We start from the raw sequence: 22160 nt of genomic DNA on the forward strand, positions 1-22160 counted from the left end.
GTCGTAGCTTGTCTCTGTCAGACGCTGGACGATTGTTACCTCCAGTTCCTCCGAGACTGAACCGTGGGGTCCCCTCCGCCATGTTCCAGGGGTCCCCACCCTCCTCTTCCTCTTCTTCACCTGTACGGACAGACCAGGATCAGACGCCTTCTGTGACTTCCTGTCCCGGTAGTCTCGACAACAGCAGGCTCTCTGGATCCCCTGGTTCCCCCAGAGGTGGTGGGATGGAGATGGTCTCCAACGAGATCTACTGGGGGACTTCCCCTGGTTCTACTGCCCCCAGTGAAGGGAGGAGTTGCTGGAGCCAGCAGTCAGCTCCTGCGACTCCCCTGAGACAAACACCTGACAGGAACTCTGAGAGGAACAGGTAAGTCCCTCTCAACTTGCTTCTAGACCAGCGTCCAAATAACGAGGTTCATTTACTTTGTTTTTTTAGCTAAATGATATCAGCCTCAACACGTTCTACCAACCTTTGATCGACCAGCCGTCCGAGGCCTCCAAGGATTTACTTACCGACTGACCTCAGGGTTGTGGTTGCAGGAGGCTCGTTGGACCTTTGACCAGCATCTGGAACCACATTTACCCACACCATGCGTTGACAGTGGGAGGGCTGCGTCTTAAGGGTTTTAAGGGGAACTGCTTCAACACTTGTAGTATTAAGAACAACTTTATCGTTTAGGATTGGGACACACAATCCAGTGGATCCAGTGTTTCTGTAGCTCGACCTCAGAGGACTACAAGTCAGGATATGTCCACAAATCATTCTGTGATTCAACTACTAAAGTGACTTTGAATCACCGGAGCTCGCCTATAAGACACTTACTGAATGCTTATGTATTGTTTGTGTGTTTTCAGTGGCAGCACTTTAAGTAACGACTCTTCAGGATCAGCCAGAGGTGAGTACAGAATGAAACATTTACATAACCACCATGTGAATCTGAGTCTTGTTCATTTTGGCCTTTATTGGTTTGAATACTATTTGTGTGGTTCAAGAAGCAAAGCAGAGTAACCCTAACCCCCAAACCCTAACCCTAAACCCTAACCCCAGTATTGTGGAGCCCTTGTTAGATTTTAAAATCATAACGGCTTTTAAAAGGAAAACAAACCTCAACGACCTCTTGGTTCATGCCTCCTTGAATAGTAGAAAACCTACAAGGAATACACATTGGTTATTAGATATATTACTAACCAGCATTTGGGCCTAAGTGCCCCCATTCTGCAGTCATTCCATATGGGTTCCTCCAGCCTAGTTTATGGGATAGAGAGTCAAGCTTGCGGGAAGCTATATGTTGACCAGACCAAAAATACGATATTACTACATATTTACTTGATAGATCGCCAGGATAAAGTGACACAACTTTACTTGCATTTTAGAGAGCGTGGAAAAGAAAATCTTAGGATTTCGGGCTGGTCCTTAATCCAAAGGTGTGCCACTGAAAGCCGCTGGATCCAGAAATGAAAAACAATATGGTCCAGCGGTTTGAATGAATCGGAGTAAAGAATATTTTATTATGAGGAAGAAGGGGGATACAACGTTACTTGTGTGCCTGTGCTCTCCGCTCACCCCTTTGGTGAGTAGGAGTTTTATTTTCCCTCTCCCTAACCCTAAACCCTCTCCCTAACCCTAAACCCTCTCCCTAACCCTAAACCCTCTCCCTATCCCTAAACCCTAACCCAAACCCAAACCCCATCCGGGCTGGTAACTCAGTGTTTTCTGTTCAACAGCTTCAACAGACGACCCTGAGGAGGAGATCAGCCCTTACTGTGAAACCGTCTTCCAAACCAGAAGGAATCCACATCCCTGTGAGGTGAGACAGAAGACTCACAGCTCGTTCTCTCCCTTCCTGTCTGTCTTCCTCGTCTCTAAAGACACTGGCTGATGAAACCCAGGTGGAGAAGGATCAGCTAAATGTAACTGAACTATGTTTATAAGATGTGATGAATAGCTTAACATGTGCTTCATCATAATATCACAGACAAATTAGATCAAGGATGAGCCATGAGCGCTCCATCCAGGTGGAGGCGTTTGGAGACTGAGAGGAGGACGTCCTGCTCCAGCTGCATGTGGGAGGAGCCTCCAAAAGTGAACCCCCACTTGGAGCTGGTTGGGTTTAAACTTAAATGTGCTCTTTAAATGTTGTATCCTGCAGAATGAAAGAAGCCGACTGGAGGACAGAGAGACGAGGACGGGGGAGGACAAACATGCAGAGGATCATGGGTAAGACCCTGATGTCTGCCCATGAAGAGAACACTGCACGACAGCAACATAACCAGAATTACCAATTATCAATATAAACACACGGGTTTATATTGATAGTGAGACAGCAATGATGTATCTCAATATAATAGTTGTGTCTGCTTTCATCACAGAGGCAGACTGATGGAATATATACCATGCTATCATCTGCGTATTGTCGGTTCTAACCTGGCCCACTTGACCCGGTGGAGCTTCTCTCCAGACAGACTTCTTAAAGCTGCTGCTGAAAGTTAAACTGAGCTCAGAGTTCATCCTGCAGGGTTCTTACGTCATGGAGAACCTGGAACAGTCATGGAGTTTTAAAATGGTTATTCCAGGCCTGGAAAAGTCCTTGAAAAAAATAGTTTAGTGAAAGTTTAGTAAAAGTCATGTAAATGTGTTATATTCATGTGTTCATGTCTTCATTTACGCTGAGTTTGAAATGATGAATATGCTTTTACAAGAAAGACTCAAAATATAAGCAGGCATACATACAGGCATCTATATAAATGTTTATTCTTTTAACTATTGTCTCATTCATGAACAAGTCATTGAATCCTTTGGTCAGAGTGAGCTGTGTTTCTGCCGCAGGCTGCAGAGGTTCTCCTGGACGAGGCGCTCGCCTCAGGCGCCTCCCTCCGGAGACTCTCGGGGCTACAGCACCGTGGGGGAACCTCCACCCGCCCTCCGCTACCTCTCGCTGCCGACGCACACCTTCGCCTCAAACGCCGACGAGGACCTGACCATCTCCCCCTACGCCAGCTACACCTCGCTGACGGAGAGGGCGCCGCCCATCATCAGCGGCTGGCTGGACAAGCTGTCTCCACAGGGGTGCGTTTGATTTACACAGTAGCTGCAGAGAGAAAAACACCACAGGGGTGCGTTTGATTTGCACCACATCAGGCATTGCGGAAATCAGTTAATGTGTCAGTTGAGGTGTCAGTTGAGGTGTCAGTTGATGGTCCATTAAGCTTCCCGGTGACTCACAGCTCCGGTTCCCTCTGAGAACCCGTTGTGTGATCGTGGTGAGACCTCGGGTTGCGTTTCTCCAAAAGTTGCTTCTGTTTAAACTTTGTGATTATTTTATAGATTTTTTTTACAGCACTCTCTGCCGACAAATTTAAACATTTAAAGAAACTTTAACACACTTTAAACACACTTTAACACACTAATGCCGTGTTCACACCGGACATGGCTCGAAAATTCGCGCCGCGTCCACCGCGGAAGTTTACTCGCGTGAGTGAAACGAGGGTGTTCACACCAAACGGAAAAATCGCGGCGCGAAGGGGGCGTGGCTTAGCTCTGTCTCTTGCCTCTGTGAGAGACAAGAGACGAAGCTTTCATTTCCGCTATCGACCATGGAATAAATAACCACTAGTTCTGCTTTATACTTGTTGTGGAAGTGCCAAACATGTGGGAACATGAAACCCTCGTGTTCGGGTTCATAACATCATCCGTAGCCGCACACAGCTCGGTGAATTTCACCGACTCCTCCAGGAACTGCGTCTCACGTATCTCCGTAAAACGATACCGTTTCCTTCATCCACCATGGAAATAACCACTAGTTCTGCTTTATACTTTTTGTGTAAACTCCACATATGTCGGAACATCAAACTCCATGGTGTCTGGGTTCATAATATTATCCGTAGTCCCACAACAGCGTCTCAATGAAGCCGCTGTCAGCGCTGGTTCAGGCGGAGCAGCAGCAGATTCATTCAGAAACGGGGAGTCCTTCGCTTTGTTCGCCCCAGGTCAAACGTTCTGTTCGCGCCGCCTCCAACGCGTCTATCTCGCCAATTCGCATCGCAGCGCGTCTGTGGATTGACTTTACATGTAATCTGGTCGCGCCACAAATTCGCATCGGGACTGAGCAGATCTTGGAGCTCCTCCCATGTTCTCACCCGGCCAATCACAGCAGTCAAATCAGAAACCTGATAACCCGCCAGAAACACACACTTCCTGTTCTGTGTGTCTGTCAGGGGTCAAAGGTCAGCGCTGGCTGTCGCGCTGCACCTCCTCTCTGCTCCTCCTTGTGTCTTCTTCCTCCTGAGGAGCTGCCTCGTCATCCTCCTCTCCTCCTTCTCTTCATCCTCCTCCACTCGGTGTGTGTTTGTCTTTTCTTCCTTTCCTCCCGTTTCTCTACAATAACGTTCTTCTGTGTGTTTCATCAATATCTGTTCATAAAATCCATACTGACACCACGGTGTTCGTTATGAATCAGCTGAGAGCTCCACGTTTATGAATCTGGAATATTTGTATCCCAAAACTGAGTGGAAACTATACTGTTACGCAAAAACCACCAGACAGCTGGCCTGTAGCTTTGTGTCTTTGTCTCTTTGTATCTTTTTGTCTCTTTGCATCTTTGTATCTGTGTCTTGTCTTTGTGTCTTTGTGTCTTTGTCTCTTTGTATCTTTGCCTCCTTTTATCTTTTTCTCTTTGTATCTGTGTGTCTTTGTGTCTTTGTATCTTTTTGTCTCTTTGTACCTTTGCATCTTTGCATCTGTGTCTTTGTATTTGTGTATTTGTGTCTTTGTATCTGTGTCTGTGTATCTTTGTATCTTTGTGTCTTTGTGTATTTGTATCTTTGTGTCTTTGTATATTTGTGTATTTGTGTATTTGTGTCTTTGTGTATTTGTATCTGTGTGTCTGTGTATCTGTGTTTTTGTATCTGTGTATCTTTGTGTCTTTGTGTATTTGTGTCTTTGTGTCTTTGTATCTGTGTATCTTTGTATCTGTGTGTCTCTGTATGTAACGTCCGTTTTATCTTTCAGGAACTACGTGTTCCAGAAGCGCTACGTGAAGTTCGATGGTAAAACCCTGATGTACTTTGGCAGTGAGAAGGTAAAAAACACAGCAGAGATCTGAAGGTTGGTCTCAGTGAGTCACGATGAAGATGAAGGTCAGTAAAACGGTTTCCTGTCACCTGCTTTGTCTCAGGACGTCTACGCCAAAGGAGTGATCCCATTGGCTGCCATCCAGATGGCCCGCCCCGCCAAAGACAACAAGTTTGAAGTCGTGACGAGTCACAGGATCTTTGTTTTCAGGACGGAGAATGAAGGTAACACACTCCCACACACACACACACACACACACACACACACACACACACACATACACACACACACACACACACACATGATGACGATGATTATGTTGAGGATGTTGATGGTTATGAGGATGATGATGATGATGATGATGATGATGATGATGATGATGATGATGATGGTGTCTCAGTGCTGAGGCGACGCTGGGTCAGCACGCTGCAGGAACACGTCAGAGATCAGCTGGTGTTCGGCCGGCGGCGCTTCGGTCCCGGATCTCACTGTCAGAGACACGGGTTCCTGGACCTGAAGGGGACCAAGTCCAGAGTGTACGCCGCCATCCACACGGAGCAGGTCTGGATCTACAAGAGTGAACAGGTGAGCCTTTACCACGGGGGTACCACCTCCAGCTGCTGAAGGACTCATCCACCCCAAAACCAGACCTCGTGCAGACCTGAGCCGCTCGGTTTCACGTGGCTCTTCTGTGTGCAGGGCTTTCGGAACGGGATCGGCATCACAGTGATCGAAGCTCGAGGATCCACCATCAGAGACGGAAAACACAAGAGCTTTGAGCTCATCACTCCGTACAAAAGCTTCAGGTAATCTCTCACATATCAGTCCACCGAGGACCTGCTGGTGGTTTCTGTTCTGTAGCAGGGACTCTAGAGACTGGGGACAGGCTGCTGGTCTTTACTAGTCTCTGCCAGTCTTTACTAGTCTCTGCTAGTCTCTGCCAGCCTCTGCCAGTCTTTGCTAGTCTCTGCTAGTCTTTGCTAGTCTCTGCTAGTCTCTGCCAGCCTCTGCTAGTCTCTGCCAGTCTCTGCCGGTCTTTGCTAGTCTCTGCTAGTCTTTGCTAGTCTCTGCCAGCCTCTGCTAGTCTCTGCCAGTCTCTGCTAGTCTCTGCCAGTCTCTGCCGGTCTTTGCTAGTCTCGGCCAGTCTCTGCCAGTCTTTGCTAGTCTCTGCCAGTCTTTACTAGTCTCTGCCAGTCTCTGCTAGACTTTACTAGTCTTTACCGGTCTTTACTAGTCTCTGCCAGTCTCTGCTAGACTTTACTAGTCTCTGCCAGTCTCTGCCGGTCTTTGCTTGTCTCTGCTAGACTTTACTAGTCTTTGCCGGTCTTTGCTAGTCTCTGCCAGTCTCTGCCGGTCTTTGCTAGTCTCTGCCAGTCTTTGCCGGTCTTTACTAGTCTCTGCCAGTCTCTGCTAGACCTGCCAGTTTCTGCTAGTCTCTGCCAGTCTCTGCTAGATTTGCTAGTATCTGCTAGTCTTTACTATCCTCTGCTAGTCTGTGCTAGTCTGTGCTAGTCTTTATTTGTCTCTGCTAGTCTGTGCTAGTCTCTGCTAGTCTTTATTTGTCTCTGCTAGATTTGCTAGTCTCTGCTAGTCTTTACTATCCTCTGCTAGTCTGTGCTAGTCTCTGCTAGTCTTTACTATCCTCTGCTAGTCTGTGCTAGTCTGTGCTAGTCTTTATTTGTCTCTGCTAGATTTGCTAGTCTCTGCTAGTCTTTACTATCCTCTGCTAGTCTGTGCTAGTCTCTGCTAGTCTTTACTATCCTCTGCTAGTCTGTGCTAGTCTCTGCTAGTCTTTATTTGTCTCTGCTAGATTTTCTAGTCTCTGCTAGTCTTTACTATCCTCTGCTAGTCTGTGCTAGTCTCTGCTAGTCTTTACTTGTCTCTACTAGATTTGCTAGTCTCTGCTAGTCTTTACTATCCTCTGCTAGTCTGTGCTAGTCTTTACTTGTCTCTGCTAGTCTCTGCTGGTCTCTGCTAGTCTTTACTAGTCTCTGCCGGTCTCTGCTAGTCTCTGCTAGTCTCTGCCAGTCTCTGCTGGTCTCTGCTAGTCTCTGCTGGTCCTCGTCCTTCCAACCAGCCTCTGCTCCGCCCCCCTCAGCTTCACGGCGGACTCGGACCGGGAGAAGCGGGACTGGATGGAGGCCCTGCAGGAGGCCATCGCAGAGACCCTGTCGGACTACGAGGTGGCCGAGAAGATCTGGTCCAACCGATCCAACCGGACCTGTGCCGACTGCAAGGCCCTGAACCCGGACTGGGCCTCCATCAACCTGTGTGTGGTCATCTGCAAGAACTGTGCAGGTACCGGGTCTGACCGAGACCTCATCAGAGTCCAGACCAGAATAATGGGGATTGATGGCGTTACCTGTGTGTGCGTGTGTATGTGTCTCAGGACAGCACAGAGGTCTGGGTACGATGGTCTCTAAGGTCCAAAGTCTGAAACTGGACACCAGCGTGTGGAGCAACGAGGTCGTTCAGGTGAGGCCAGAACCGGTTGCTTCCAGAGGTCATAGACCTGGAGTTACACTATTTCAGTGGTTTAAGCTCCTGTGTGTGTCAGCTTTTCATCATGCTGGGTAATGACCGGGCCAACGACTTCTGGGCGGCCCGGCTGTCCGTGTCCGAGGAGCTGGACTGCGACGCCCCGCCGGACCAGAGGAGGGAGTTCATCTCCCAGAAGTACAGAGAGGGTCGACACCGCCTCCATCACCCGGGGTTCAGCAGCCAGGAGGAGCTGCTCAAGGTCACACACTTTACTCATGACCTGTCCTCAAGGTCACACACTTTACTCATGACCTGTCCTCAAGGTCACACACTTTACTCATGACCTGTCTTCAAGGTCACACACTTTACTCATATTCTCTCTCTCTCTCTCTCTCTCTCTCTCTCTCTCTCTCTCTCTCTCTCAGGTCTTGTGCTCAGCAGTCTCTGAACAGACTCTTCTTAAAACTGTGACTCACATTTTCTCGGAGGCAGAGTCAGCTCACCTCTTAGACGACTCCAATTACTACCAACGACATCATCACCTGCTGGACCGCTACACCACGTCAGGTCTGTTCTCTACCGTACTCTGCATCAGGTCTGGTCTCTACAAAGAAAGTATCCTTTTATTAATCCCCTTGGGGAAATTCTTCTCTGCATTTGGCCCATCCCTGGATAGGGGGCAGTGGGCAGCCCTGAGAGGCGCCCGGGGGGGCAGTTGGGGGGGCAGTTGGGGGTTGGGTGTCTTGCTCAGGGACACTTCAACATGTGAGCTATGGAGGGACTGGGGATCAAGCCTGCTACCTTGTGGTTGCGGGACGACCACTCATCCTCTGAGCTACAGCCGCCCCCGACTACTGGCCTCTACTGGTCTCTACTGGTCTCTACTGTACTCTGCATCAGGTCTTGCCTCTACTGGTCTCTACTGGTCTCTGCATCAGGTCTGGTCTCTACTGGTCTCTACTGGTCAGTGATTTAAGTCAGTAGTGACTGAGGTCAGTAGTGACTGAGGTCAGGATCCGGATCATGACCAGAACCAGGACTAGAACCAGGACCAGGACCAGGACCAGAATCAACACCAGAGACTCACTCTCCCATCAATCTGACGTTGTGGTTGTTCTGAAGATGACCGTTATGATCTGTATGTTTCTTCTCAACGTTCCTCTGTTCTCCCTCAGATCCCAGCGTGTACGACGAGATCATGCAGCCCGTCCTCCACTCCGGGTACCTCTACAAGTCCAGCTCCGTCCACCGGGGGGCGCTGTCCAGGAAAACTAGAGAAGGTGGGAGCAGGTCTTTGGGAACAAGTCTTTGGGAGCAGGTCTTTGGGAGCAGGTCCCTGTATGTCTTCGTTCCCTGTGAAATTAAACCCACTGTGTCGTCGTCAGACTTCCAGAAGTTCTGGTGCTCGGTGGACCGGTCTCTGCTGTTCTACGAGTCGGACCGGTCAGCTGATCCCTGCTTGCAGATCAGCATTAAAGACGTGGTGTGTCTGGGCGTCAGTCGGCCCGACGCCTCCAACAACAGCAACGGCTTCATCGACAGGTTCGTCCACCAGATGCATTACGGGCGTCCACACTAGGTTGTTTCTTGTCCCCGTGGTCCACCATGTCCCTGTGGTCCACCATATCCCCGTGGTCCAACATGTCCACCATGTCCCTCCGTCTGTCCTCAGGTTTCGTTACACCTTTGAGTTGTATTTGACTTCAGAGAAACTTTATCAGTTCGGTTTGGAGACGGCCGACGCTCTGCACAGCTGGACCAGGTCCATCGGGAAGGTCTGACCCTCAGACCCTCTGTCCTTCCACATTGGTCCCATTCCAGCCCTTTTCGGTTGAGGCAGTGTGACGTAATGCTTTTGTTGTTCACCAGGCGGCCACCCCGCTCAGCTGCCACTGCCTGCTGACTCGGGAGTTTGAGCGGGTCGGCCTGCTGCGCTACAGAGCCATGCTGGACCCACAGCAGTGGAAGGAGGCCTTCTTCGTCCTGCAGAAGTCCAACCTCTTCATCTGTCCCCAAACCGACGGAGCAGCGGAAGACATCATCAACCTGAAACGTCTGCAGGAGCTCAGTGAGTCCTGGTCCCGGTCTGCCGACACACCGGGTCTGCCGGATCGATTTGGATAAAAGTGTCTCTGTTTGCGTTGAAGGTATCACCTCCGAGACGGAGAACCACGAGAAGAAGGACATCTTGGTTTTAGTGGAGAAAGGAAGGTGAGGTGAAGCCTTCCTCTGCTGGACCCCCAGACCATCTGATCCGGCTTCTATTCTCCCTCACGATCTGGTTTCCTGTCCCCATCAGGACTCTGCACCTGCAGGGGCTCGGCCGCACAGACTTCTCTCTGTGGTACTCGGACATCCAGCGAGCAGCAGGCGGCAGAGGGAACGTTCTGAGGGAGCAGCAGCTGAGCAGGAACGACATCCCCATCATCGTGGACAGCTGCCTTGCCTTCATCACTCAGTACGGTGAGGAAGACACACCAAGCTGGTTCACCAGAGTGTCCTCTCTGCAGATCCTCGTTCTGGTCTCTGCTGTTCACCCCACCTGTTGGAGACCTTGAGCTGAGCTCTTCTTCAGTCCGGTAGACCGAGGCTGTACCTCTGAACCTCTTCACTTATAGTCCAGATGTTGTGCAGATTAGAAGGAAGTGATTCAGACCTCGTGAGGACCTGAACGTTGCTCATGGTGGTTCAAAGCTCCCAGAGAAGGAGCAGGAAGGGTCTCAAAGTACTTTTGGTTCCACAGTAAAGAGGTTTCTTTGCCTTCCAAAAGTATTTATTGTGAAAGGACATCCAGGAAGTGTCCTCGGTGAGCTTCTCTACAGAAATACTGAATTTAATAAATTGACGTTAATTTTGAAAACCCACCTATTTTTAGGCCTCTACTCGAAAATTATATACCCAGACGAAAAAAAGGTGTACCTCTACAACGACTAGGGCTATTTGAATAATATCTGTGTTATAATAAAAGAGTATAATGTGAGTTGTGTGTTCAGATGTGTAAATATCAGTCTATATGTTACTGGTTATGAGTAAATGAAGAAGTGAATTATACCGTTTTTATAGCAATATCTGCCATAGAGCCCATATGGGCTCCACAGTTTTCAAGGGGTTTTAAAGAAGCCACTATATTTAGAATGAATGGACTCCTGGTTGATCCCTGATCAGATGCAGGTTCAGGTTTAGTGCCGGTTGTAACGATCTGAGCATGCTCTGCAGGTCTGGGCCACGAGGGGATCTACAGGAAGAATGGGGCCAAATCCAGAATCAAGCTCCTGATGGAAGAGTTTCGTAAAGACGCCCGGAACGTCAAACTGCGGATCGGAGACCACTTCATCGAGGACGTGACGGACGTCCTGAAGAGGTTCTTCAGGGAGGTCGAGGACCCCATCTTCATGGCCGACCTTCACCCGCTGTGGCAAGCGGCCGCCAGTGAGTCCACTTCACTTAAGACCAGAGTTCAGTCTGAGGGCTGGACTCAGGGACCAGAAGGGATCCGGTGTTGATCAGAGGTTCACCAGGATTTACTGTGATGGGGGTCCTTTCATGGTCTCAAAGGCCTCATGCTGTCTAGTGTACAATATCTATCATAGCGGATTATATATTTGATTAAAATCAACACGGAGTGAAACATTTCCTTTGACTTCAAATGAAGGAGATAAAATACATAATCAATAACACTATCTGGTAACTCTTCCACCACTTTTATGTTATGTTGGCTATTTATGGGCAAATATACATTCCTGTAGTTTGCTGGCTGAGGTGGAAGAAATACTTGGAGTAAAACGATCAGCAAAATATGCTAAAAGTATCAAAAGTAAAAGTACTCATCTTTTAAATGTCTCATATTATGACACATTATTGTATCCCTAACAAACACACGTAAAGGCATTTTAATGTTGTAGTTTGTTGAAGCTAATTTTAGATGCTCTGTACACTACTAAGTATCTTATTGTTGTATTACTGCTTCATAACGTAGGAGTTATATGCAAAAGTACCTATGAAGGTCAAATGTAGTTTTCCTGTGAGACGTAGAAGTAAAGTAGAAGGTAGCGGAACTTGGAGATACTTGCTTCAAGTACAAGTATATCAAAGTTGGACTGAAGTCCAGTACTTGAGTAAAAGTACTCAGTATGAGCTCTAACTCCAGGAGCATCAATGCTCAGAGACTAATATTTGTGCATTGAAGCCCACAGAAAGCTCAAAGTGGCGTTTCTATGAGATCCGAGGCGTTTGTAGAGGTTTGAAGGCGGTCCTGTTTCCTCAGAACTCCCTCAGAAGAGCCAGAGGTTGGACCGCTACAAAGAGATCATCTGGAGTCTTCCTCGAGTCAACAGGACCACGCTGGCTGCTCTCATCAGTCACCTGTACAGGTGAGCTCACAGCTCTGGAAGCAGCAGTCCCCTCGTCTCCTTGTTAGGGAGAGGTACCGAAAGTCCTTCCTTCCTGCTGCTGTCAGGCTGCACAACAAGCTGAGCACAAACACTTAGAACACTTTAATTACATTCATCTGGTGCAATATAAATACATTTAAGTACTTGTACTACATTGTTTTATTCCATCTGTATATTTAATATTGCTACTGTATTCTTCTTTACTGTTTTTATTGCTGTTTACTGTTTATTTATATTACTTGATTTCTTATTTACTGTGTCTCTTGTGTGCACTGCTGCTGTAATCCTGCAATTCCCCCATAGTGGGACTAATAAAGAATTATCTTATTTTATCTTAAATACCCGGCTTCACTTCCTCCGGGCCAGAGTCCAGAAGTGTGCCGACCTGAACCAGATGTGCACCAAGAACCTGTCGCTGCTGTTCGCCCCGAGTCTGTTCCAGACCGACGGGAAAGGAGCGCACGAGGTGAAGATCGTTGAGGATCTGATCGACAACTTCCTGGTCGTGTTTGACGTGAGTACCGCTCCAGCCGCTGAAGTCCTGGTCCACGAACCCGCTGAAGTTCTAGTCCACCAACCCACTGAAGTTCTGGTCCACTAACTCGATGAAGTTCTGGTCCACTAACCCACTGAAGTTCTGGTCCACTAACCCACTAAAGTCCTTGTCCACTAACCAACCGAAGTCCTGGTCCACTAACCAACCGAAGTTCTGGTCCACTAACCCACTGAAGTCCTGGTCCACTAACCCGCCAAAGTTCTGGTCCACTAACCCGCTGAAGTTCTGGTCCACAACCCGCTGAAGTTCTGGTCCACTAACCCACTGAACTCCTGGTCCACTAACCCACTGAAGTTCTGGTCCACTAACCCGCCGAAGTTCTGGTCCACTAACTCGCTGAAGTTCTGGTCCACTAACCCGCTGAAGTTCTGGTCCACTTCCAGATCGACGAGGAGCACCAGACTCAGATCGAGCTGGAAATCAGCCTCATCACCACCTGGAAGGACACTCAGGTACTTCACTGCAGTCATGATACTCATGATATAAAGTTATTAAATACATCACAAAACAATCAAGGCAGCAAATTCAATATAGATCCCAGTTTCTGCTTTCAGGAGATAACTTTAATCCATTCTGCTTATAAAATGTCAGGAATAAATGTAATGAATTAACAATTAAGTTTGGAAGGAGTTTGTAAGAAAGAGTAGTTAAGTTGTTAATAGGTTCATGTTAAGTTAGTAATAAGTTGTTAATAATAAGTTAGTAATAGTTTGATAATAAGTTAATAATAGTTTGATAATAACTTAGTGATAGTTTGATAATAACTTAGTGATAGTTTGATAATAACTTCGTACTAGTTTGATAATAACTTAGTGATAGTTTGATAATAACTTAGTGATAGTTAGTAATAGTTTGATTATAAGTCAGTACTAGTTTGATAATAACTTAATACTAGTTTGATAATAACGTAGTGATAGTTTGACAATAACTTAGTACTAGTTTGATAATAACTTAGAGATAGTTTGATAATAAATTCATACTAGTTTGATAATAACTTAGTGATAGTTAGTAATAGTTTGATTATAAGTCAGTACTAGTTTGATAATAACGTAATACTAGTTTGATAATAACTTATTGATATTTTGATAATAACTTAGTACTAGTTTGATAAGAACTTAGTGATAGTTTGATAAAAACTTAGTGATAGTGTGTTAATAACTTAGCACTAGTTTGATAATAACTTAGTGATAGTTTGATAATAACTTCGTACTAGTTTGATAATAACTTAGTGATAGTTTGATAATAACTTAGTGATAGTTAGTAATAGTTTGATTATAAGTCAGTACTAGTTTGATAATAACGTAACACTAGTTTGATAATAACTTACTGATAGTTTGATAATAATTTAGTGATTGTTTGTAATAGTTTGTTTATAAGTCAGTACTAGTTTGATAATAACGTACTACTCGTTTGATAATAACTTAGTAATATTTTGATTATAACTTAGTAATAGCTTGATATTAACTTAGTGATAGTTTGATAATAACTTAGTGATATTTTAATAATAACTTAGTAATAGCTTGATAATAACTTCATACTAGTTTGATAATAACTTAGTGATAGTTAGTAATAGTTTGATTATAAGTCAGTACTAGTTTGATAATAACGTAATGCTAGTTTGATAATAACGTAATACTAGTTTGATAATAACTTAGTGATAGTTTGATAATAACTTATTACTAGTTTGATTATAACGTAGTGATAGTGTGATAATAATTTAGTGATAGTGTGATAATAACTTAGTACTAGTTTGATAATAACTTAGTGATAGTGTGATAATAACTTTTTACTAGTTTGATAATAACTTCGTACTAGTTTGATAATACTTAGTGATAGTTTGATAACAACTTTGTGATAGTAGTAATAGTTTGATTGTAAGTCAGTAATAGTTTGATAATAACTTAGTAATAGTTTGATAAGAACTTAGTGATAGTTTGATAAAAACTTAGTGATAGTGTGATAATAACTTAGTACGAGTTTGATAATAACTTAGTGATAGTTTGATAATAACTTCGTCCTAGTTTGATAATAACTTAGTGATAGTTTGATAATAACTTAGTGATAGTTAGTAATAGTTTGATTATAAGTCAGTACTAGTTTGATAATAACGTAATACTAGTTTGATAATAACTAAGTGATAGTTTGATAATAACTTAGTGATAGTAGTAATAGTTTGATTATAAGTCAGTAATAGTTTGATTATAACTTAGTGATAGTTTGATAGTAACTTAGTGATAGTTTGATAATATCTTAGTGATAGTTTGATAATATCTTAGTACTAGTTTGATAATAACTTAGGGATAGTTTGATAATATCTTAGTGATAGTTTGATAGTAACTTAGTGATAGCAATAGTTGTATCCGTTGAGAGAGTGAGTGATAGTTATAGTTGTATACGTTGAGAGAGTGATAGTAACAGTTGTATACGTTGAGAGAGTGAGTGATAGTTATAGTTGTTTACGTTGAGAGTGAGTGATAGTTATAGTTGTATCTGTTGAGAGAGTGAGTGATAGTAATAGTTTTATACGTTGAGAGAGTGAGTGATAGTAATAGTTGTATACGTTGAGAGAGTGAGTGATAGTTATAGTTGTATACGTTGAGAGAGTGAGTGATAGTTATAGTTGTATATGTTGAGAGAGTGAGTGATAGTTATAGTTGTATCTGTTGAGAGAGTGAGTGATAGTAATAGTTGTATACGTTGAGAGAGTGAGTGATAGTTATAGTTGTATCCGTTGAGAGAGCACTCATGAGGTCTCTGTGTGCAGCTCTCTCAGGCTGGAGATCTCATCATTGAGGTCTATCTGGAGAAGAAGATTCCAGACTGCTGCATCACTCTCAAAGTAAGTCTGAGTATAGATTATTGAACTGTTGCTGCATGACTCATCATTCATCACCTGGTACTGATCGATGTGATCGGTGACCTGCAGGTGTCTCCCACCATGTGTGCTGAGGAGCTGACCAATCAGGTTCTGTTCATGAGGAACGTCCCGGCCGGAGACAAAGACGTCTGGATGACGTTTGAAGCCATCGAAGACGGACAGCTGGGTGAGACAGCTGGACACCTGTCTGTCTCTCTGACACACCGGGGGGTTCACCGTGAAGAGGGTCTTCAATAGCACAGAGTCTGCAGCTGATAATAACTTAGTAATAACTGATATCAGGTCTGAAGACCCGACCTGGTCCCGACCAGTTTAAGAGTGAGACTGAAATCACTCATATGAGAGTGAGGCGGATCAGATGTGTTACTTCTAATCCACAGATATCCAATCAATAGCATTCATTTGCGTGACTGTGCTCCAGGTCTTCTTGGTTCAGGGACCGTCTCAGACCTGGACTAGTGGCATCAGGTTTGAAGCCTTTATATTCGTCAGAACGCTCCTCTATAACCACCACTTCCTTTTGACTGAAGGAGGCGGCTGATTGGTCCATTTAGAGTCAGCTGACATCAAACGCCTCCTTTCAGTGGAGCGGCGAGAAGGAAGGAGACCCAGTGACCAAAGACAGCCCTGGACCAGGTCCATCTGAGACCGACTCGAGAGTAAGACCCGAGGAAGAGTTAGAACCTTGAGCTCTGGAAAAGATCGCGAAGCAGACCTTTAGTCAGTAAACTATTAGTTAATAAAGTTTAGTCTTTTTCTTCAACGTTCCTCTTTGAGGTCCTCCGGTGACAAAGCCTTTATCTTTAAATGTCGCCGGCACAAGGAATTGTGGGACGGCGTTGTGTCCTTTCTTTTGGTGAAGGATGGTCCAGTGATCAAGGAGATAGGAAAGGAAGCGTTAAAGCTCCTTTCCTAATCATTTAGAGGATTCTAGCAGCTCTCAGGTGAATTCAGGGAGCCTGGGACATTCTACCTATTAGGTAGATTGTAGTTGTTGTTGTTGTTAAGGATGATGTTGTTGTTGTTGAGGATGATGATGTTGTTGTTGAGGATGATAATGTTGTTGTTGATGTTGTTGAGGATGATGATGATGTTGTTGTTGTTGATTATGTTGTTGATGTTGTTGTTGTTGAGGATGATAATGTTGTTGTTGTTGATGTTGTTGTTGATGTTGTTGAGGATGATGTTGTTGTTGTTGTCGTGGTCAGAGCGGCCGTTGCACCCCAAAGAGAAGGTCCTGGAGCAGGCTCTGCAGTGGTGCAAGATGGCCGACCCGAGCTCTGCCTACCTGGTGGTGAAGAGAGTTCCTAAAGGAGACGGGCTCACGGTCCTCACCTGTAGGTCACACACACTACACACTACACACTGTGCTACACACATTACACACACAGCTGGAAGTGGAATACATTTCTCAATGATTATTAACTTCAGGCTGCAGACCGAAGTATGTACTATGACAAATATAGTTTATTCTTCTTCTACATGTCTCTCTCCCTGTCTCTCTGTCTCTCTCCGTCTCTCTCTTTGTCTCTCTCTCTGTCTCTCTCTCTGTCTATCTCTCTCTCCCTGTCTGTTTCTCTGTCTTTCTCCCTGTCTCTCTGTCTCTCTCCCTGTCTGTCTCTCTGTCTCTCTCCCTGCCTGTCTCTCTGTTTCTCTCTCTGTCTCTCTCTCTCCCTGTCTGTCTCTCTGTCTCTCTCTCTGTCTCTCTCACTGTCTCTCTCTCTATCTCCCTGTCTGTCTCTCTCCCTGTCTGTCTCTCTGTCTCTCTCTCTCTCTGTCTCTCTCTGTCTCTCTCTCTCTCTCTCTCTCTCTCCCTGTCTGTCTGTCTGTCTGTCTGTCTCTCTCTCCCTCCCTGTCTGTCTGTCTGTCTGTCTCTCTCTCTCTCCCTCGCTGTCTGTCTCTCTGTCTCTGTATGTCTGTCTCTCTCTCTCTCTCTCTCTCTCTCTCTCTCTCTCACTCTCTCTCCCCCCCCCTCTCTCTCTCTCTCTCTCTCTCTCTCTCGCTCTTTTTCTCTCTCCCTCTCTCTCTCCCTGTCTGTCTCTCTGTCTCTCAGCCTATAAGAGTGACATCATGAAGATCGGTCTCCTGAGGTGTCGTGAAGAACCTCCGAAGCTCCTTCAGGGCCACCGGTTCCAGGAGAGGACGTTCCAGATCCTGAACCACCAGCTGCTGCTGCTGAAGGACAAGAAGGTAAGGTCTGCGTGGGACATGTCCCTCATGGCCCCAGTAGATCATGTCCCTCATGGCCCCAGTAGATCATGTCCCTCATGGCCCCAGTAGATCATGTCCCTCATGGCCCCAGTAGATCATGTCCCTCATGGCTCCAGTCGACCATGTCCCTCATGGCTCCAGTCGACCATGTCCCTCATGGCCCCAGTAGACCATGTCCCTCATGGCCACAGTAGACCATGTCCCTCATGGCTCCAGTCGACCATGTCCCTCATGGCCCCAGTAGACCATGTCCCTCATGGCCACAGTAGACCATGTCCCTCATGGCCCCAGTAGATCATGTCCCTCATGGCCCCAGTAGACCATGTCCCTCATGGCCACAGTAGACCATGTCCTTCATGGCCCCAGTAGACCATGTCCCTCATGGCCCCAGTAGACCATGTCCCTCTGTAGCTCCAGTAGACCATGTCCCTCTGCGGCTCCAGTAGACCATGTCCCTCATGGCCCCAGTAGACCATGTCCCTCATGGCCACAGTAGACCATGTCCTTCATGGCCCCAGTAGACCATGTCCCTCATGGCCCCAGTAGACCATTTCCCTCTGTAGCTCCAGTAGACCATGTCCCTCTGCGGCTCCAGTAGACCATGTCCCTCTGCGGCTCCAGTAGATCATGTCCCTCATGGCCCCAGTAGACCATGTCCCTCATGGCCACAGTAGACCATGTCCTTCATGGCCCCAGTAGACCATGTCCCTCATGGCCCCAGTAGACCATGTCCCTCTGTAGCTCCAGTAGACCATGTCCCTCTGCGGCTCCAGTAGACCATGTCCCTCTGCGGCTCCAGTAGACCATGTCCCTCTGCGGCTCCAGTAGACCATGTCCCTCTGTGGCTCCAGTAGACCATGTCCCTCTGTGGCTCCAGTAGACCATGTCCCTCTGTGGCTCCAGTAGACTATGTCCCTCTGTGGCTCCAGTAGACCATGTCCCTCATGGCCCCAGTAGACCATGTCCCTCTGTGGCCCCAGTAGACCATGTCCCTCATGGCTCCTGTAGACCATGTATCTCTGTGGCTCCTGTAGACCATGTCCCTCTGTGGCTCAAGTAGACCATGTCCTCGTCCCTCACTCTCTGTCCTTGTTCAGAGCATCAAGCCGGAGAAGGAGTGGTCTCTGAAGTCCATGAAGGTCTACATCGGCATCCGCAGGAAGCTCAAGGCTCCGAGCAGGTAACCTGAGACATGAGGACACTGAGGACACTGAGACTGACACTGAGGACTCTAAGGACACTAAGGACACTGAGGACACTAAGGACACTGAGGACACTGAGGACACTGAGGACACTGTGTGTGTGTATATGTGAGGGTGTGTGTGTGCGTGTGTGTGTATATGTGTGTGTGTGTGTGTGTGTGTGTGTGTGTGTGTGTGCGCGTGTGTGCGTGTGCGTGTGTGCGTGTGTGTGTGTGTGTGTGAGGTGTGTGTGTGTGTGTATATGTGTGTGTGTGTGTGTGTGTGTGTGTGTGTGTGTGTGTGTGTGTGTGTGTGTGTGTGAGGTCAGACGTCATCATAACCTCTCTGTCTCTGCAGGTGGGGCTTCACAGTGATGTCACACAAACACCAGCTGTAAGTATCTGATACTACTGGTACTAGCTCAGCTATAGTACCAGGTGTACAAGTGCTCTGTACTACTGTGAACGTGCATTTGAATGATTTATACATATATCATCTTTAAGAAAACATGTATTAGTTGATCAATAATCACCCAGCTGACATTATCTTAATTCATAATTTAATGTGACAACGATCACATGAAAGGAATAGATCAATATTGATTATGGATCGTCTCATGAGATCAATATTGTTTATGGATCATCTCATGAGATCAATATCGTTTCTCTCTCAGGTTTCTGTGCTGCAGCTGCGAGGCTGAACTGTGGGACTGGATCACCAGCTTCCTCAAGGCTCAGGTCAGATACTAGTCCTGTTTAACCTGAGGACCTGATCCAGGATCAGAGCTCAGGTCAGATTAACTCTAGTCCTGTCAGACCTCAGGTCAGCCTGTCCTTCAGAGGACTGGAGCTGGTCCTAGTATGGTCCTCCTGAGGGACAGTGGTTTAGCCGTGTCCTCAGGTCTCTGCAGGACTCGTCCTCACGGTCTCCCGTTGACTCCCCAGAACGATGACCCGGGTCCTCCGGTTCTGAGGCGCCACTCGTCCTCAGACATCTCAAAGCAGAAGTTCGGCACGATGCCGCTCGTCCCGATCCGAGGCCACGAGAGCAGCAGCATGCTGTCGGCCAATCAGACGCTGGTCAGTATCAAGAGCCCTAGGCAGGTTCAACAAGTACTTCTACTGGGGGGCACCTTAAGGTTCCTGATGGTACTTTAGGGTATTTACAGGTACTTGAGGGTTCCTGAGTGTAGTTTAGGTTACTATAGAAAACTTTAGGGTACCTGAGGGTACTTAAAGGAATTTACAGGTACTTTAGGGTTCCTGAGGGTACTTTGGGATACTTTAGGTTACTTTAGGATACTTGAGTGTACTTTTAGGGTACTTTGGGATACTTTAGGATACATGAGAGTACTTTGGGATAGTTAAGGGTACTTTAGGATACTTGAGTGTAATTTTAGGGTACTTTGGGATACGTTAGGATACATTAGGATAATTTAGTGTCCTTTAAGGTACTTTTTATCTGTTCGGAGCGAAATTAAGATTTTCTTCAATAATTCAGATGTTGAAAAATGTTCTTTTCTTCAGAGAAAGTTACACGACAGAAGGACCCTCTCCATGTACTTTGTGAGTAAATGTACTTCCATTGAGTACTTTGTGAGTAAATTGTACAATGTACAAATATATGAATGTATATATAATATACCTATCTCCTCGTATCGGTGGGACCTCCAGCCCATGAAGGTGCAGCAGGACTCGTTCGAGGAGCGCTGCGAGTCTCCTGATCTCCCCGAGCCGCTCTATGAGGAGGTGGGCGACTTCGGCCTGCAGGTCCTCAAGTCCCTGGAGACCAGCTTCCTGTCTGGCGGCGCCGCGGAGACCCAGGAGGTCCCGGACCGGCTCAGACCGGTTCCCCTCGAGACCAGACGCTCAGACCACGTGATCACCCCTGACCTGGTTCTGACCGCCGGCGGCTCCGTGGACGCTCTGGAGGGAGATGATGGAGGAGGAGGAGGAGGAGGAGGAGGAGCAGGAGCAGGAGGAGGAGCAGGAGGAGGAGCAGCAGACTGCAGCTCTGAGGACCTGAACGCCTCCCAGCAGCCTGCAGAGAGGAGGAGGAGGAGGAGGGAGCAGGGAGTCTGTACTCCATCACAGGAGCTGCTGCTGCAGGAGCTGTCCTCTGCTTTCACCAGGAAGGAGGAGGAAGAAGAGGAGGAGGAGGAGGAAGAGGAGGTGAAGGAGGATCGGCCCTATGACTTCTGAGAGGAAACAGCACTTTATCTTAGCTCCTCTCAGCTCCTCTCATCTCCTCTTAGCTCATCTCAGCTCCTCTTAGCTCCTCTCAGCTCCTCTTAGCTCCTCTCAGCTCCTTATAGCTCCTCTCATCTCCTCTCAGCTCCTCTCAGCTCCTCTCATCTCCTCTTAGCTCCTCTTAGCTCCTCTCGGCTCTTCTCATCTCCTCTCATCTCCTCTTAGCTCCTTTTAGCTCCTCTCAGCTCCTCTCATCTCCTCATCTCCTCTCAGCTCCTCTCAGCTCCTCCTAGCGCCTCTTAGCTCCTCTCATCTCCTCTCAGCTCCTCTCAGCTCCTCTCATCTCCTCTTAGCTCCTCTTAGCTCCTCTCAGCTCCTCTCATCTCCTCTCAGCTCCTCTCAGCTCCTCTCAGCTCCTCTTAGCTCCTCTTAGCTCCTCTCAGCTCCTCTCATCTCCTCTCATCTCCTCTCAGCTCCTCTCATCTCCTCTCACCTCCTCTTAGCTCCTCTTAGCTCCTCTCAGCTCCTCTCATCTCCTCTCAGCTCCTCTCAGCTCCTCTTAGCTCCTCTTAGCTCCTCTCAGCTCCTCTCATCTCCTCTCATCTCCTCTCAACTCCTTTTAGCTCCTCTCAGCTCCTCTCAGCTCCTCTCAGCTCCTCTCATCTCCTCTTAGCTTCTCTTAACTCCTCTCAGCTCCTCTCATCTCCTCTCAGCTCCTCTCAGCTCCTCTTAGCTCCTCTTAGCTCCTCTCAGCTCCTCTCATCTCCTCTCATCTCATCTTAGCTCCTTTTAGCTCCTCTCAGCTCCTCTCATCTCCTCTTCGCTCCTCTCAGCTCCTTTCATCTCCTCCTAGCTCCTCTTAGCTCCTCTCAGCTCCTCTTAGCTCCTCTCAGCTCCTCTCAGCTCCTCTTAGCTCCTCTCAGCTCCTCTCAGCTCCTCTCAGCTCCTCCACCAGTCATTACTCATTTATTTTAATTAAAGATGCTGCCGGTCTCAGATCTGCTGATTCTGAACATCAAATGTGTCTTCAACCACACGAAGAAAAGATCACCAGCGTGATTCATATTAACGATCATATTTAGGACGGGATGACTTTGAAGGAGGAGTCAGGAGTTCAACCTGCAACCGCTGCTCTGTGATTGGTTGAGAGTCACCTGACTTGAGTGACATCACTGTTGGTTTGTGGCTGAAAGACTGAAGGA

The 22160-nt window shown here is 47.0% G+C and overlaps 1 protein-coding gene across 1 annotated transcript in view; it reads left to right on the forward strand.

The window, feature by feature from the left end:
• arap3 (ArfGAP with RhoGAP domain, ankyrin repeat and PH domain 3) overlaps positions 1-20970 on the forward strand; it is a gene marked incomplete at both ends in the record, with an annotated part of 21990 nt that extends 1020 nt beyond the window's left edge. The window contains 35 exons of the mRNA XM_079228535.1: positions 1-367; positions 856-896; positions 1726-1808; positions 2151-2218; positions 2828-3067; positions 4216-4338; positions 5009-5078; positions 5175-5295; positions 5472-5656; positions 5771-5877; positions 7170-7369; positions 7461-7546; positions 7629-7811; positions 7978-8119; positions 8728-8832; positions 8938-9094; positions 9225-9327; positions 9422-9620; positions 9700-9763; positions 9852-10015; positions 10769-10981; positions 11817-11922; positions 12310-12457; positions 12883-12951; positions 15264-15338; positions 15426-15543; positions 16586-16714; positions 17431-17567; positions 18686-18768; positions 19127-19162; positions 19443-19506; positions 19714-19848; positions 20296-20334; positions 20443-20685; positions 20809-20970. The exon at positions 1-367 is cut by the window's left edge and continues 596 nt beyond it. Of these exons, the coding sequence (XP_079084661.1) occupies positions 1-367; positions 856-896; positions 1726-1808; positions 2151-2218; positions 2828-3067; positions 4216-4338; positions 5009-5078; positions 5175-5295; positions 5472-5656; positions 5771-5877; positions 7170-7369; positions 7461-7546; positions 7629-7811; positions 7978-8119; positions 8728-8832; positions 8938-9094; positions 9225-9327; positions 9422-9620; positions 9700-9763; positions 9852-10015; positions 10769-10981; positions 11817-11922; positions 12310-12457; positions 12883-12951; positions 15264-15338; positions 15426-15543; positions 16586-16714; positions 17431-17567; positions 18686-18768; positions 19127-19162; positions 19443-19506; positions 19714-19848; positions 20296-20334; positions 20443-20685; positions 20809-20970 (4565 nt within the window). The remainder of the gene's footprint in view (positions 368-855; positions 897-1725; positions 1809-2150; positions 2219-2827; positions 3068-4215; positions 4339-5008; positions 5079-5174; positions 5296-5471; positions 5657-5770; positions 5878-7169; positions 7370-7460; positions 7547-7628; positions 7812-7977; positions 8120-8727; positions 8833-8937; positions 9095-9224; positions 9328-9421; positions 9621-9699; positions 9764-9851; positions 10016-10768; positions 10982-11816; positions 11923-12309; positions 12458-12882; positions 12952-15263; positions 15339-15425; positions 15544-16585; positions 16715-17430; positions 17568-18685; positions 18769-19126; positions 19163-19442; positions 19507-19713; positions 19849-20295; positions 20335-20442; positions 20686-20808) is intronic.
• Between the last annotated feature and the right edge of the window lie 1190 nt (positions 20971-22160).

Source organism: Taurulus bubalis (assembly GCF_910589615.1).
Source record: "Taurulus bubalis genome assembly, chromosome: 13".
In the NCBI taxonomy this organism is placed as follows: domain Eukaryota; kingdom Metazoa; phylum Chordata; class Actinopteri; order Perciformes; family Cottidae; genus Taurulus; species Taurulus bubalis.